At 34.0% G+C, this 14986-nt stretch overlaps 2 protein-coding genes across 7 annotated transcripts; both read right to left on the bottom strand.

The window, feature by feature from the left end:
- Positions 1–70: 70 nt before the first annotated feature.
- Positions 71–5376, bottom strand: LOC11434156 (calmodulin calcium-dependent NAD kinase). Of its 2 annotated transcripts, XM_013613259.3 has the most exons (9): positions 5264–5376; positions 4882–5040; positions 3568–3791; positions 2964–3025; positions 2412–2621; positions 2052–2178; positions 1629–1969; positions 1394–1538; positions 71–1292 (listed from the first exon to the last, which is right to left on the bottom strand). In XM_013613259.3, the coding sequence occupies exons 2-9, from the start codon at positions 5012–5014 to the stop codon at positions 1047–1049; spliced, it is 1488 nt and encodes a 495-aa protein (XP_013468713.1). In that variant the 5' UTR covers positions 5015–5040; positions 5264–5376; the 3' UTR covers positions 71–1046. The 2 variants fall into 2 exon arrangements, with proteins under 2 accessions (XP_013468713.1, XP_003590787.1); XM_003590739.4 differs by lacking the exon at positions 5264–5376 and having other exon boundaries at positions 4882–5251.
- A 1752-nt stretch (positions 5377–7128) lies between these two features.
- Positions 7129–12267, bottom strand: LOC11429751 (uncharacterized). Of its 5 annotated transcripts, XM_039828522.1 has the most exons (7): positions 11580–11723; positions 11409–11469; positions 10807–11286; positions 10348–10530; positions 9153–9970; positions 8744–9007; positions 7129–7396 (listed from the first exon to the last, which is right to left on the bottom strand). In XM_039828522.1, the coding sequence occupies exons 3-6, from the start codon at positions 11237–11239 to the stop codon at positions 8756–8758; spliced, it is 1686 nt and encodes a 561-aa protein (XP_039684456.1). In that variant the 5' UTR covers positions 11240–11286; positions 11409–11469; positions 11580–11723; the 3' UTR covers positions 7129–7396; positions 8744–8755. The 5 variants fall into 5 exon arrangements, with proteins under 5 accessions (XP_039684456.1, XP_003590788.2, XP_039684455.1 ...); XM_003590740.4 differs by lacking the exons at positions 11409–11469; positions 11580–11723 and adding an exon at positions 12112–12267; XM_039828521.1 differs by lacking the exons at positions 11409–11469; positions 11580–11723 and adding an exon at positions 11908–12056.
- Between the last annotated feature and the right edge of the window lie 2719 nt (positions 12268–14986).

The raw sequence follows: 14986 nt of genomic DNA on the forward strand, positions 1-14986 counted from the left end.
AGTTTCAAAAGTCAGAGTTAGTAATCAATTCATATATTTGTCAACGTATAAAAAGCATTATGCACAAGTATAACTGAATAATATTAAGAAATTCAATTGCAAAGTACTCAACATCAACGATTACATGGTTCAAGTAGATTCAGAGAAGTTCATCTACTCACCTAATCAAAAGAAATCTAGCTATTCATAACCAAAATGCGCATGGCAACAAGATTAAGAAATTATACATGAATAGATGATGAACAAGAAGCTTCAATCTTGTTTCTAAGGCGAATCTTCAGTTTGGACCTCTTAGAAATCGTGTTCCTTAGCTTCTCAGTGCAAAAAGTCGACCCCTAGGTCTGAGGTGTTCATTGGTTTATATAGAAAAAAATGAGGTCCCTTATTTGTAGAACGACTTGGGCGATGCACAGGCAACAAAACCTTGCCCTCTTCTTTCTTCATCTTCCTACACTATACGCAAGATGTAACCTCAATCAGCTTGTATCATCTGTTTTCTTTATTCAGTCTCATTTCTCTACATCGTAACCTCCATAGTAACTATACTCCAAGAGATCACTCGATACATCTCGTAACATGCATAGCATGACCACATAGTTGTCTGGTTATGATGAATTTGATCTGGCTCAGAATGTCTTCTCAGTACTACGACAATTCCTTCAACTTGTCGCTGAACTCAACTAAAAAAATTCTGCAAATGACTCAATTGACTGCCAAATGACTCCAAAACGATGCTAAAATACTGTTATGACCGGGAATCACCGATATACTTTTTATAAAGAAAAAAATTCCCCGTACATGTCACAGGTCAACACTAACATTCACACCAAATTAGAGCGGGAAATAAAGCTCCAATGGTATTCACTAAATATATATACACAGACATGTACATAGCTAAACTCAATAACAAATCATCAGAGTTGGTTTGCATATTGATGCCAAGAAAATGACTTCTTTCAGTTACCTTGTTTCCCATGCTGATGTTGAACCATAGAAATAATACATGTACAAAAAGTTTAATAACACATCATGCGATGATATATTAGTTATTGTTTTCTGATGATTTTTTCTATTTTCTGAATGGATTCCCTTAACTTTTCCACATCATTTGACCTAGAAGGAGAAAGAACAATGTCATTCCAAACAGAGCCAGGTCCCATAGTAGCGTCGGTTTCATTGTAAAGTTCGTAGATGGAATCTGCCTCGGTATTTAAACTGCGTATCATTTTCAAGCATTTGAGAACTTCACGTTTCACTTGTAGATTGTGAGAATCATTCTTCCATTGTATTAACTGCAGTATATAGTACAACTAAATTACCCTTTTGCATATTAATGCTAATAAAGTGTAAAATTGAACATTTCACCAAAATAGTATGCAAAACTGTTTGCTACCTTTGGTGGACCACGAACATCACTTGTGTAATATAGCCTAGCACTGTCAACAAGTTCGCAATATTTTGGAAATGCATTAGCAAATCTTTTGTGAGATTCCAGTTGTGATTTCACCCTTACTGCCCTTTTTGTCATGATAGCTCTCCTGTCCAAATTTCAAAGAAGAATGTCAACTATCATATCGACAAAATCTCTACAATGAAGCACATTAGTTGAATTCACATGCAATTAGTACCTAATGCCTCTAACAACAGCAAGATAGCCATCACAAACCACACCAACTAGCACAATTCTGTAAGGCTTTCGGGTGAGTAGTTCCCTTTTATAATTTTCCTCTGATTGGTGTTCTTCTGCTTCATTCACTTGCTCCCAATAATTTTCGGTTATTGTCCCATCTTTAGCTTCTCTATATCCTGGCCCCATTCGATACCTATATTTGTGAATATTTCTTGCCATAGCTATAGTTTGCTCTACAAAAGGTTCCCATGATAAGGTACCATCCATGACCACATCTCGTCCCTTATTTAGAGCTGTCACTAGCAGAGATGATGCAGCATCAGTGGAAGACTGATGCACCTGTTTAGATTTTGATGACAAACTAATTAGGGAATATAGTGAAAATGGTAATTTTAAAGTTTCACACAAAATAGAAGCATACCAATTCAGCAGTTTCGAGCATGTCGTCATGGTGACCCCTAGAGTTAAGAGCTTTATATATCACATCACTCTCCTTAAAAGCATCAGCTTCAACGACCACAACATTTGAAGCTTCAGACCAAAATGATCTGCCAAAACCATTTAATAATAAAGGATGAAACAAGAAGAAAAGAAAAGTGAATGACGCCAAAATTTAACACATGATAAGTAAGATGTTCATAGTTTTTTTCGTTGGGGGCGGGGGGCAACTTGTGCCTTAGTGTATTGTATAAGATATTATGCTAACAAGTATTCTTAACGCATTACATTACAAAATACTTAAGGTATTATATTGAAATAGTAGAGTTAAGATGATAGTTACTCTTTTAGAATGTCTTTAAGAACATAGCTTTTTCCAGATCCCATTCCACCACCCATAAGCAGCAGCACTGGACTCCTCTCGGTGTGGACAACGGAGTCCTTGACGACACAACTTTGAGAGTCGCCCTTTATTGCTTTAATCTCTTCCACTAATGTAGAGAAAACTCTTGTCACCTTTAGATTCTTTGCTACTCTCTTAAATCTGTGTTCCCTGTAAACATAGCACCATATTAGTGAATAATGATGTGGCATTTCCTTGAACATATTAGAAACTTAAGGACAAGATAAGTTGAAATGACTCAATATTTTTGAAAGGTGGTTTTAATAGAAAAATGTAAATGGATTTAACTGGTATGCAATATCTGTAGAAAATAATATTGCACAATTAGTCGACAATAATCGGTGGACGGTTTAAAATATTTGGCTTCGAATATAAATTTATAATTATTTAAGAAGTCACACGTGTGATTGATTGTAATTGATTTGCAACGTAAAATCTTTACGGTGACATTACATCAAAATTAAACTCGGCGAAAATTAGATATAAATTTACCTCGTGGCTGCCAAAAGAATATTTTTGAGATGTATTTTCGGTTGGGACTCAGTACTCAATACCTATGATTGAGAGAATCAAAACATAAAAAACATCAACATACATTTATCTAAGCCAAATAAAAAAACCTCATGACTAGAAGAAAGAAAAATATAAAATATATACATAAATAAATTCAGAATAGATAGTAATATTCATTTATCAACTTTATCAAGGCTTGCTATGGTATCTTCTCCGACGGACCGGGGGTCGATTAATAATGGAATCCGAATGAATGTTGGAATAAGTGTTTTTCGGGTGTTTATTTGGGCTCAGCTATAGAAAGAGAAAGTGAGGTGCTGTTATAGGGGTTTTGGGCGGTTTTGTTGGTTTTTTAGAGGGTTTTGGTGCAAGTTGCATGTGATAGGTGTTTGGAACTTGTTTCTGTGGTCATCCGCGATGCAGTTTGGGGTTTTGTATCAACTTTAGTTTCTGCAGTTGTATGGGGGTTTGGCGTTGGTTTCGGTGGTTAGTTTTTATTGGTTTAAAGTCATTAATTACATGAAAAAAGAAAGCAATGAGAAAAGTAAATGAATTGGTAGTTTTAGTATAATGAATTATGTACCTGACTAATAATATATGAAGCTTGGCTCCAATGAAAAGCAAAATAACTGAGGATACATCTTTCAAACTCATCAATCAATTTTGCATATAGTGGATTAGGGTCCTCTCCATTGGCTAGATATTGAAAGATACTTTCCTTACACCCTTCAGAATTTCTCAAGTAGTCCTGTGCCAATCTGCATAACTCTGGAACCTCGCTGGCATCAACAAATCCTATTTGCCTAGCTGCAAAAACAAGTGGACAGTAGCCATGGATTCAATTCAAGAATAGGACTTGTACTTTGAGATTATCATCGAATTCTTATATTGCTACAACCCTTTTTTTTACTTTCTTTTCAAGATTCATTCTTTTAACATTCCTACTGCAATGTTTCATTCTATGATAGATCAATTTCAGATTGCCAATAAAAGACATGTGGTTTAAAGTCTTGGATATGTTTGGATTGATGGTATTGAGTGAAATTGAATGGAAGAAGATAAAATCTAACTAGTCTTTTTCATTTCATTCCACTTTTTAACACCAATCATAAGGCTTTTCAATGAAATAAGGGTTTGGGAGACATTGTTTTGTAAGAACAACCAGATTTCAAAATAAATAAGAAAAAAGTGCAAACAAAGATCACGTAATATTTGATCATAGAGTTCGACCAATTGTGCCTACGCCTCTAACTACATAGCAGATGTGATATATTTCTATTATCGCTGAAAGCTTAGGGTTTGCGAAGTATAACTTGTCTATTATCACCCAACCACACCCTGCAATCGCAGCCAAACAAACATTTGAGCCAAGTCCAAAGGGCAGTCGCTCTCGGCTCTCGCCCCACTCGAGCGACCTGTTCACTTAGGAGTAAACTATGAGTCATATCCAACGTTATTTGAAATTGGATAAATTTTGCTTTCTAAGGGAGAAATTGGATAGATGACAAGGTCAAAAACATGAAACAAGGGATTGGAGTGATGATTTATAACGGGGCTGATTAATTGTTTACATGTAATAGAAATTCTTTTGGCCACATAAAATGAAGATTAGACAAAAGGAAGATTCCAGGTAACCACATAAAATGTTCAATGTGTGTGCCACCTTGATTTTAACGAAAGCTACGCTTTGAAGCTTCCATGAACTACAGTCACCAACAATAAAAACATGCATTTATCAAGTTGGTATACGTGTTTAACTGTTGCACCGACACTACACTTCTGATTACAATGAATTATGTTATTTTCTCAAATTTTATGTGTCAATGTGTTAGTGTCGTGTTGATGTTTGTGTAAAGTAAGTAAGAGGAGAAATAAGGTTGAAGAATAAGTTAGTTACCAACATAGTGAGAGAATATCTCAATTTGGGCAACACGGCCGGACGGTGTTTGATGTAAGTGAGGAATGATCTTGGAGTCTACCACCATTGATCCGACGATGGAGGCTGCCACAACATGTGTGAGGTTGCTCATCACATTACCCACACTACTGGTAGTACCTATGTTGTTTGAAGATTGAGAATCACAAATAGATGTTACCGTCATGAATAGAAACTGAAATTGGAATTAGAATTTTGAATGGATTAGATTATATATATATAATGAATGATAAGCATAAAAAATAACGAAGGCGTGTCATTCAGCTTTGTCACACGTTGTTCGTCACTTCTTGGAAAAATAAAAGCATTAGAAATAATGCACTTGCTTTTGTTGAAATGTTACATTGTTTCCACGTCTAATGATGATGAGTTTCTTTAAAGTTGAAGTAATTGACCTCCTTTTTACTTTGCCATTTCTTGAGTGCTTCCACTTACTAACTCCTACTTTGTCGCTCGCAGTTATCCTCTTTTGTATTAGGAACATGGTACGACATTATATAGAAATAGTATAAGAAAAAAGAACTCAAATATACAAGTTGCTTAAAGTATATATTTTTTTTGTATCGAATGATAAGTTGATTTGGAATACGGAGAAGAATGGTAATTATTCGGTTCGTAGTGCTTATCGTATTTGTGTGACTAAAATTGCAGACAACACCCATCTTCATGTGTCTGTCGATGGGAATTTAAGTTGGAAGTTGAAAGTGCCTCCTAAAGTCAAGAATTTTGTTTGGCGGGTGCGTCGAGGATGTTTTCCAACACGTGCCCGACTTAGCAGTGGAGGAGTGGCTTACCCAATAGACTGTGTGACGTGTGATAGTAATTATGAGGATAGTATTCATGTTCTTGTAGAATGTCCTAAAGTTGTTCAGGTGTGGCGTAATGTGAATATGTGGGACACCATAATCAAGGTGTTGCGTCAATATTATAATATTCATGCACTAATTTTCACTCTCTTTCAACAATTTTCTCCAAGTCAAAGCGAATTGTTTAAGCTGACAATGTGAAGTCTTTGAAAAAACTGCAATTTGAAACTTTGGCAACAACAGAATGAACAAAGATCCCAAATTGTTCAGCGTGCAACTCATTTATTGGATGACTGGAGAGCAACCCAAGTTATTAGGTCCTGAAGTGAATAAAGAACAACTACAACGAGGCAAGCACCTATAAGTCATGAAGGGGAGACATGGAAAAAGCCGGCAACGGGCAGGTATAAATGTAACATTGATGGATCATTTTCTTCGTCGTTTATCAGGGTAGGATTGGGAATGTGGATTAGGAATGATGCTGGTGAATTTGTGCGGGCCAAAATAGATTGGTTTGCTCCCTTCTGTAATGTTGATGTCGGGGAAGTCGTTGGTTTACACAGCTCTGCAATGACCTTCAATTCGACAACGTGGACTTCGATTCTAAAAGAGTTGTTGACCATGTTTGTTCTAATGAAGACGATAATAGTGAGTTCGGCTGTATAATTTCTACTTGTAGACGATTGCATTGTTACAAAATAGATTTCAAACTTTCATGTCGAGTTTAATAGGAGGTAAGTAAATGGGGTCGTTCACGAGTTAGCTCAGGTCCTAGCTCCCATATTATAGATGATGCTCCTTCATGTATTTGACACATTTTAACTAATAAAGTACAATGAATTTCTTTAAAGAAAAAGGTATGCCAATAAGAAATCAGCTTGGTTACGTATTGGCATTCGATTTCGCCTGTGTAGATGTCATCGGCAAATGAAATATAGCCTATGTGCTACTAGAGGTGGAGGTAAATTTGACCGGAGAGAGAGAGAAAAAAAAGTGGAAATAATGTTCCATTATTGAGTAAACTTTTTTCCTTGAAAGCAAATTCAAAATCAATTGATTAATTTTAAGTCATATTTTTCTTATTGGTTCTTAATTTTTGTTCATTTGATTTAATCTCAGGTTGCCCTGGAAAGATATTTTTCAAACTGCATGTGCTTCTTAAATTAAAGTTGTAGCATTAAACCGCAACACTTTTTTGTTTATTATTACCGTAAGTTAGTATAACAACCATACTTTTTATGAAACTTCCTTAAAAACAATGCAAGCAAAACTTTTTTGTTTAACTTTTTTTTTCACCAACAATTTCCGACAGAAAGGAATACCTGAATAGGTGTTTATTTAATCAGAAGTATTTTTCATGCATCAAGACTTTTTCCAACAAGGGGTTATGCTATTTCAAAAATAGAAACAATTAAAAAATGGAATTGTATATTGGGTAGGTACAACATATATATCTTCAATGTAAGCTGACTTTCATATACAATTCAAGAATGTATAAAATAATACAAAATTGTCTTATCACAGATTGAATAAACTCATGTGTTTAATGATATTTATTTTGTCCAGAAACCTGTCCTTTTCTTATTTTGATTTTTTCTGTGAAATCTCTAGTTGGAATAACAACACCAACGTTAAATGAGTTGAGGTAATGCCTGTTCCATGATGTCTTCCTGCAGTACAAACAAGAGAGAGATGGAACAAACTTAGGGAAGTTCCAAAACAAAAAAGTTGATATCCATGTTCATGTAAATTGCGATATGCTTAACGAATTTCTATAATCGAATAAAGGGACCACTAGGAAACATATAGTGCAAGTCTTCTTTAGCTAAAAAACTTTTTTCAACTAGTCAGACGATGCGTTTGATCTGCAAAACAGTAAATAATTAATAGAACAACACGGTATATGGCATAACAACACAAGACAACATTTTACGGTATTGAATAATTCTTGGCCTTATACGACTTTTTGTGGAAAAATGCTATTTTTGTAATTTAGACAACTTGTACGTGTAAGAAAAAGTTGTGTTGTGATTTAGATTTTTGTTTTGTCTCTTGCGTCCAGTTTGTTTTGTCCCTGAAACAGATTTACAGATCAAATACTGTAGAACTAGAGTTGCTATGTATCGTCCTTCATTTTTTAGCAGATCAAACGCATCCTAATATATACTTTCACATGTCCAAACCAAAAAACAATGAATATGACATCACAAAGAAATGGATATCTATGTGTTGTTTCTTTTATTGATCAATCTTATTTATAACCTATGTGATACAACACAACACTTTGATATTTTTTATATCATTGAAGATATAATTCAATAACAAATGGTTCACAATTAAAGGACTACTCCACTTGAAGGATAAAGTCATATGACATAATGATTGACAAGCATTACTGAGAAAAAGCTATCTTTATTGTTGTGATGAATTCATATCCACAACACAGACTTATTAAAGTAATTATTGACTTGCTTTGATGCATTTGATAATTGCTATACATCTTTTACTTGACTCTTTTGTTCTAAATATACAAGATATTACGAATTTTGTATAATCATTTACTTACTTACTAGAGACCTGCGCTTGCAGATCTCAACCAATGAATGAAGATCTGACGAGCTGTATTTCAAGCTGTATTTTAAACTCTACTTGATGAAGTCAGAGTCGTCTGATCATTTTCCAACGATCACGATCATTGACAACAATTGCAGGGTTTACCGACCATAGAGAATTGGAGTCCGTCGATCAGAACTTAAGAGATTCTAGTGATACTGTAATGTCTTTGTCATCTCTTACAGTTTCTTACTTTCCTTCCTTTTGTCATAGAATCAACAGAGAAACAATTTCTTTCTTTTTGCATAAGAAAGTATGATAATATTAAAATAGATTGAGCTTTGAGTTACTAATTATAGATTTTAACACTATCATATGCTTCAGATCCTATTTTTCAGCGAACAATCATTACATTATTGATTTGATTCATGGTATTATGAAATTGAAAGTCAAGCCATGTTTACCTGTGTGGTAGACTATTCTGTTTGTTGGCATTGTTTGATGGCACCTAACCTCTTTGCAAACATGGAAACCATTGCCTCTGAATCTCTCAATCTCGAAAAAGGCGTAACATTGTTAAACTTATGCTTAGATATGTCCTCATTGTTTCCCTTCTCATCTTTAAGACCAATGGAAGAAGAAGCCTCTTTGTTGATAAAACAATTCTGTAACTTTTTAGTCTCAATGACCAATTGGTTATCAGCATATTGTTCTTTAGTCTCTTCAACCTTGCATTCATTCAAATGAGAAATTGGTGAGTATAATGTCATTCCTTCTTTCTCCTTACTAATCTCTATGTTGTAAAAAAATTCATTCTTCAATGTGTCATTTTTCAGTGTTCGTGGCTATTGAGAAAAATTTAATAGGCCTAACCTGAGGATGTAAAGAAGAACACCATCTGCAGAGGCTATTGCTTGAAGACTCTCCTACTTGATGAGACATTCTTGTTCCAACATTCTCAAAACACTGACAATAAGTGGACTGAAAATTGGATTTGAATGAATTTTTAAGCTCCGGAGATTGACCCTTGTAAGGCCATCGAAGGTGGCGATCAGGATTTTCGTGAGCAAGAGCCAAAGACTTCTCCTCATCTTGACTAGATTGTGAGTATCCTTTAGTCATGTTAGAAACCAAGTTCATGAATGAGCTATGATGATTAACATAGGATTTAGAATATGATGAAGTTTCTTGAATTTGCATTTTGACTCTTTTACTCCCGATTATCACTTCTTGTTTGGATCGCTTCCTACTTGCCAAAAACAATCCAGTATTTTGATAGTTTTCAAAACTTAGATGACTCTCATTCTTATTGTATGGTAGCATCGTCTCATTCACCTTGGATTCGTTTTTGTTATCGTTGGATTTTGAAACAAGAATTCTGCTTGTTGCTGCAGAAATAGCTGCTTTACAGCTGAAAGTTTGTAAGTCTTTCTGTGAAGTTAGATCCATTTTTTCCGAATGATTAATGCCGGATGATATCAAATATGTTCCTAGAGGATTAGAACCTTTATCTTCAATCATGTGTTCAACTCTATTATATGAGCCATCTTCTATTTCAACCACCATGTTGTCAACACTAGTGTCGAAGCATTCTTTGTAATGTTTCCTTGGAGAAGGATTTTGTTCCATGCTAAGTTTAGACCCATCTTGATGAACTTGTGAATTACCAACTGGACTTTGGTTGATCTGACCTGAAGAAAGTCATGATTCAGATGATATTTTAGATATACAAAATAGAATGGACTCGCAATTTTCTTTAAAAATTAATAACTTCAGCAAGTTACTAGAATGCACTGTTGCATAACCGGACATGACACTGATATGTAGACACAGTAATAACTTAAGAAAATGAGAGTGATTAAATGTAACCACATGTGTCAGGGTCGGATACAGACATGTGTCACCGTACATGCATTTGATATTCAGTGTTGGATTTATTTTCCATGATTGAGGAAAATTTGTATAAAATTGTGTACAAATATCAATAATTGTAGAATGTGTTCCAAATCATGACAGTATCATAAAATGGCAAAAATCTACCCAAAAAATCAATTATGACAGAAAATACCTGAAATAGTAGAAGATTTGTTTTCCTCTTCCATTATCTCAGATATTTTAGCTGCTTCAATTTCAACGCAGGCTTGAGCACAAATATTCTTCTCCCAATGGTTCATTAAATTCTCCTTTTGACCATTTGCCAAATCAGATGTTCCTCCAACAGAGTTAATTTTCTCCAAATTATCACCAGATCCTGGCAGATCAACATCATGATTGTGCAAAAAAGGTTTTAATAAATTGGAGAAAGAAAAAATTGTTATTAATTAAAGTGGCACTAGTGGTCATTTTTCAACCTTCCCCGAGGGATTTGAATTTTGTCCCTTCAGGTTACACGACCAAGCTCTTACCATTGAGCTGACACCTCGTGACAAAGTAAATACTTCAATAATGTATACTTGACTTCAAAGTTCTTCCTGCAAACTCACATTTCCCTACATCTGTGGGATCCATATAGGGATGTTATATTTACCTGTATCATGTTCTTGATATGGCGTATATTCTGGAAAGATGGCAACTGAATCGCTTCTTGAATTCCTAGCAGGAGTATCTGTTGAAGAAACATCACTCTTTGCGCATATAACAGCAAGAGGTTGCACCAAAACATCTTCTACAGGTTTATCTGTGGCACAAGTAACACTTTGTAGCAGAGCAAGAACCATACTACTAGGTTCAACATCGCGCAAAAGCGAGGTATTTTTGTTAGTAAAACTTGAATCAACACATTTAAGACTGAAACCTTTATCTGGAGTCCAAACTATTTCAGATAGAGGATCATTGGCAGAAAAGATTGTGTTTGCTCTAGAAGCTGCATTTGCACCTGCACTTGACTCAGTTTGCAATTTTTCCTTATGGCATTGACTAGAATAATTCAGAATGAGTTCAAAACCAGTCTTTGGTTTCATTTTCTTGCTTTTTTGAACTCAACTTCAGTACTCAGCAGCAGAAGGTCCTGAAATGAAATATTTTTACCATCAAATTACTTGATTGAATTATAGGTTACTCATGAGTAAGATTGTGAGATACATCTTATTTCAAGGCATGTTGGAAACATGAATAAATGTTATTTTGCACCTTCTGCTAATATAGGCTAGTCCCAGTTATGATAATCAACTCATTATGTTTGCACTCTAACCTATGAAGCACGACACGTCAACAACAATAATAATCTGAGAAAATAAAGTAACTGAATGTAATCACATCACATATGTACTATGAGACCGACGCATATAGGATTGGACGCACCTTCAATTAGAAGTATCTATGTTACAGACCCCTAGACATAAAAGATTCCCGTATAAGGAAATTGACATGACCAGGCAAAACATAATTTGATATTCTCAAGAATTCAAGCTGATTCAAAATTCTTCATATATATAGACTAAAATAAGACAAGAAAATATTGTGAATTTAGTAAGGTATATTAAGACAAAATTAATATTATTCTTTTTTTTATTAAATTAATATTATCCTTATAGTTTGAAGCTAATTATAATAATATGAACGTGATGCACACCCCATGATCACGTGAAACAAACATAAATATAAATATAGAATAGAAAAGATACGGTACCGTGGTAGAATTTCCAGAAACAGAAGCATACAGGTTCATTGTATGAAAGAATATTAGTACATAGTTTTACTCAAATAATGATATATGAAAACATGTTGTACATGAATGTAAGTAAGATACAAAAGTATACATAAATTGACTAAGGCATAATTTATCATTAACCAAAAATAGAAAATTGAAAGAGAAAATACACAAAGTACACACCTCTTTGTTTGGTTAGGAAATACAGAAAAATGTGAACGATCTGTGCATTAGAGAGAGAGAGAGAGAGAACAGAGAGTCCACTTGTAGTTGTCGAGGGTAAGGATATGACACGTAGATACATGCCATTCCACTAACATTCATTGACATGGACATTCCTTGATTCTTGCTAGCTGTTTGATAGTGTTATATGTGCATAGTTTTTTTTGAGTAAAACATCAATTTGGAATTCTCAAATTGGTCATTGACTCTATTAATAATTTAAAATGATCTCTGTCTTTGTCAAACATTTCTTATATTGATCCCCGACTCTATTAGTTGTTTTGTATTTTAAGTCATTAACGTACCAAATAAAATTCAAAAGGCATCATGTCATTAACGATTAAATAATATCCAAAAGACAATGAGTCATTATCACTCAAAATACAAAACAAATAATAGAGACAATGACCAATTTGAAAAAAGTTTGACAAAGACGTGGACTATTTTGAGTTATTAATAGAGTCAGAAACCAATTTAAAAATTTGGTACAAAAACAGAGGTCAAATTGATGATTTACTCATAGTTTTTTTTTTTAAAATCAATTTTAATATTTGACATTTTAAAAAAATTTACGTGATGTTTTGTTGTAGCTCTCTTATCTTACATTATATAAGGTAACTCATGATTTTATTGACGTATCAATATTTTAATTTTAAAAAAATATCGTATTTTTGTGTTGATATTCGTATATACGCAAATGATAATTCAATACAGTAAAGCTCCTACATACATAGGGCAGAGGGTTCAGGAAAGGGCCTCACAACATAGACAAAAATTCATTTAAATATGCAGAAATAAACCATGGTTCTACTAAGGAGACTTTTAGGAAAATTACTCTTTAAGCATCTAGGATTGTTTACAAACACCCCCAAATTTCTAAAAATACTTTCACCGATAATTAAACAATTATGTTGGATAAATCTTGAAACTTATTTGAAACATGACAATTCTTAAGATCGTGATGCTTAATTCTATTTGAATAATTAAAAGTGATTGGAGAGGTTTAATAATTAAATCAAAATTAAATTTTAGGATATTGACTTTTTTTAATAAGATATTTAATAAAAAGGTAGCTAAATATTTTTTATTTCGGGTGGCTAAATATAACATACCAGCCCATTCAAGAATTATCACGTAAATTTGGTACAAAGACATGGGTCAAATTGGTGATTTACTCATAGCTTTTTTTTTTAAAAATCAATTTTAATATTTGACATTTAAAAAAAATTTACGTGATGTTTTGTTGTAGCTCTCTTATCTTACATTATATAAACTCATGATTTTATTGACGTATCAATATTTTTTATGTTTTAGGATTGTTTTATTTCACTTAAACATGTATCAAAACATTTAATAAATTGGAAAAAAAGATTAATCAATAACTTTTAGCTCTTTTTTTTTTATAATTCACATATTTTATGTCAAACGATATAAGCATTATATATAGACTAGGAAAAAGGGAAAGTATCAAGGGAAGTACTGATATCTCAACGAGGTTAGCACCTCCAGACACCCCAAAAAGATGAAAAATATATGGGGGTTGGGGAAAACCAATACCTTAAGAAAAACAGAAGGAAAGAAAAAGAATTATGAAAACCAAAAGATAGGCAACCCGTAACTGTCTAAAAAAATCCTCTAATAAAAGATGGCAAATCATCCCACCAAACAATCTCATCTATAGCATGCCCATGATTTGTCAATTTGTCCACGCACGCCCATTACCTTTCCTTTAAATATGGGACGAGATCACCTAAAAGAAAGCAATTATGTTATATGTTTCGGATCTTAGCTGGAACAAGAGAAAATTTCTCGAAAGTCAGCAAAGCGCTTGTACAGTCACTTTCAAAGAACCATTTGAACAACCATTTTTCGGGACAACCAAATGGTTGTTCAAATATCAGATCTCAAATAATATCACAATAATTTTTACTTGCATGAAATATAAATTAAAGCAATAACAAATAAAATAAAAATTGACAATAGCTATTTATAAAAGTTTGGCACAACTCGTTTCAAAAAGTCAATTTTATTCATAATTGATTGTATACTAAATAGACTAGTAATTTCTTTTACAATATAAACAAATAAGTTCTGGATTGCAAAAAAACTCATTATCCATTTAATTTATTTCAAACTATTGTTTTGACAATTTTTATTCTTAAAAAGTTTTCTCTATATTTATTGTTGAGACTGAAAATGTAAAACTAATACAAATAAATTTGTCAATCATCATATAATAATTTTTTTAGTTTCTTATTTATGCTTGTTTTCGTCAAATAAACTTATTTAAGGTAGCTAAATATTAAAAGTGGGACTTCCCCCTTCTCTCTCTATAACTTTTCCTCCTCCTTCTCTCTAAAGCCGAACACAGTAACTTCAACCGCTGCTCCCCCTTGCCAAATTTTTCAACGTAACCATGTAGATGGTGGGATGGTGGTGGTGCAACGAGATCTCTTCTCTGTACCACCATCTCGTCCTCTCTCTTCTGGTGCTTCCTTCAGGCTTCATCTTTGTTCCTCAGATCTCGTCGTTCATCAACAGCTCTTCCGTGCTTTGGTGGTTGGCGGTTGGTGTTCTTGGCACTCACGAGATCTGCTGATTTGTGGGTGTTTCTAAGGTTTGAGAGTTCGTGAGGTGTGGCTTGACCTCGCCAGAGGTTTGGGCGTCTGTTTTGCTGACAGAGTTACCTTGTGGTGGTTTACGGATTTCTCGGTGGTGGGTTGTCGCTGAATCATCACTTTGAACGACCTCTGATTTCTGGTTACTTTCAGATATGTTGATATCTGCAGATTTTTTGGTTGTTGTTTCGCTGCCACCGTGTCGGGGTTCTTGGAGG

Source organism: Medicago truncatula, chromosome 1, assembly GCF_003473485.1.
Source record: "Medicago truncatula cultivar Jemalong A17 chromosome 1, MtrunA17r5.0-ANR, whole genome shotgun sequence".
NCBI classification, from domain to species: domain Eukaryota; kingdom Viridiplantae; phylum Streptophyta; class Magnoliopsida; order Fabales; family Fabaceae; genus Medicago; species Medicago truncatula.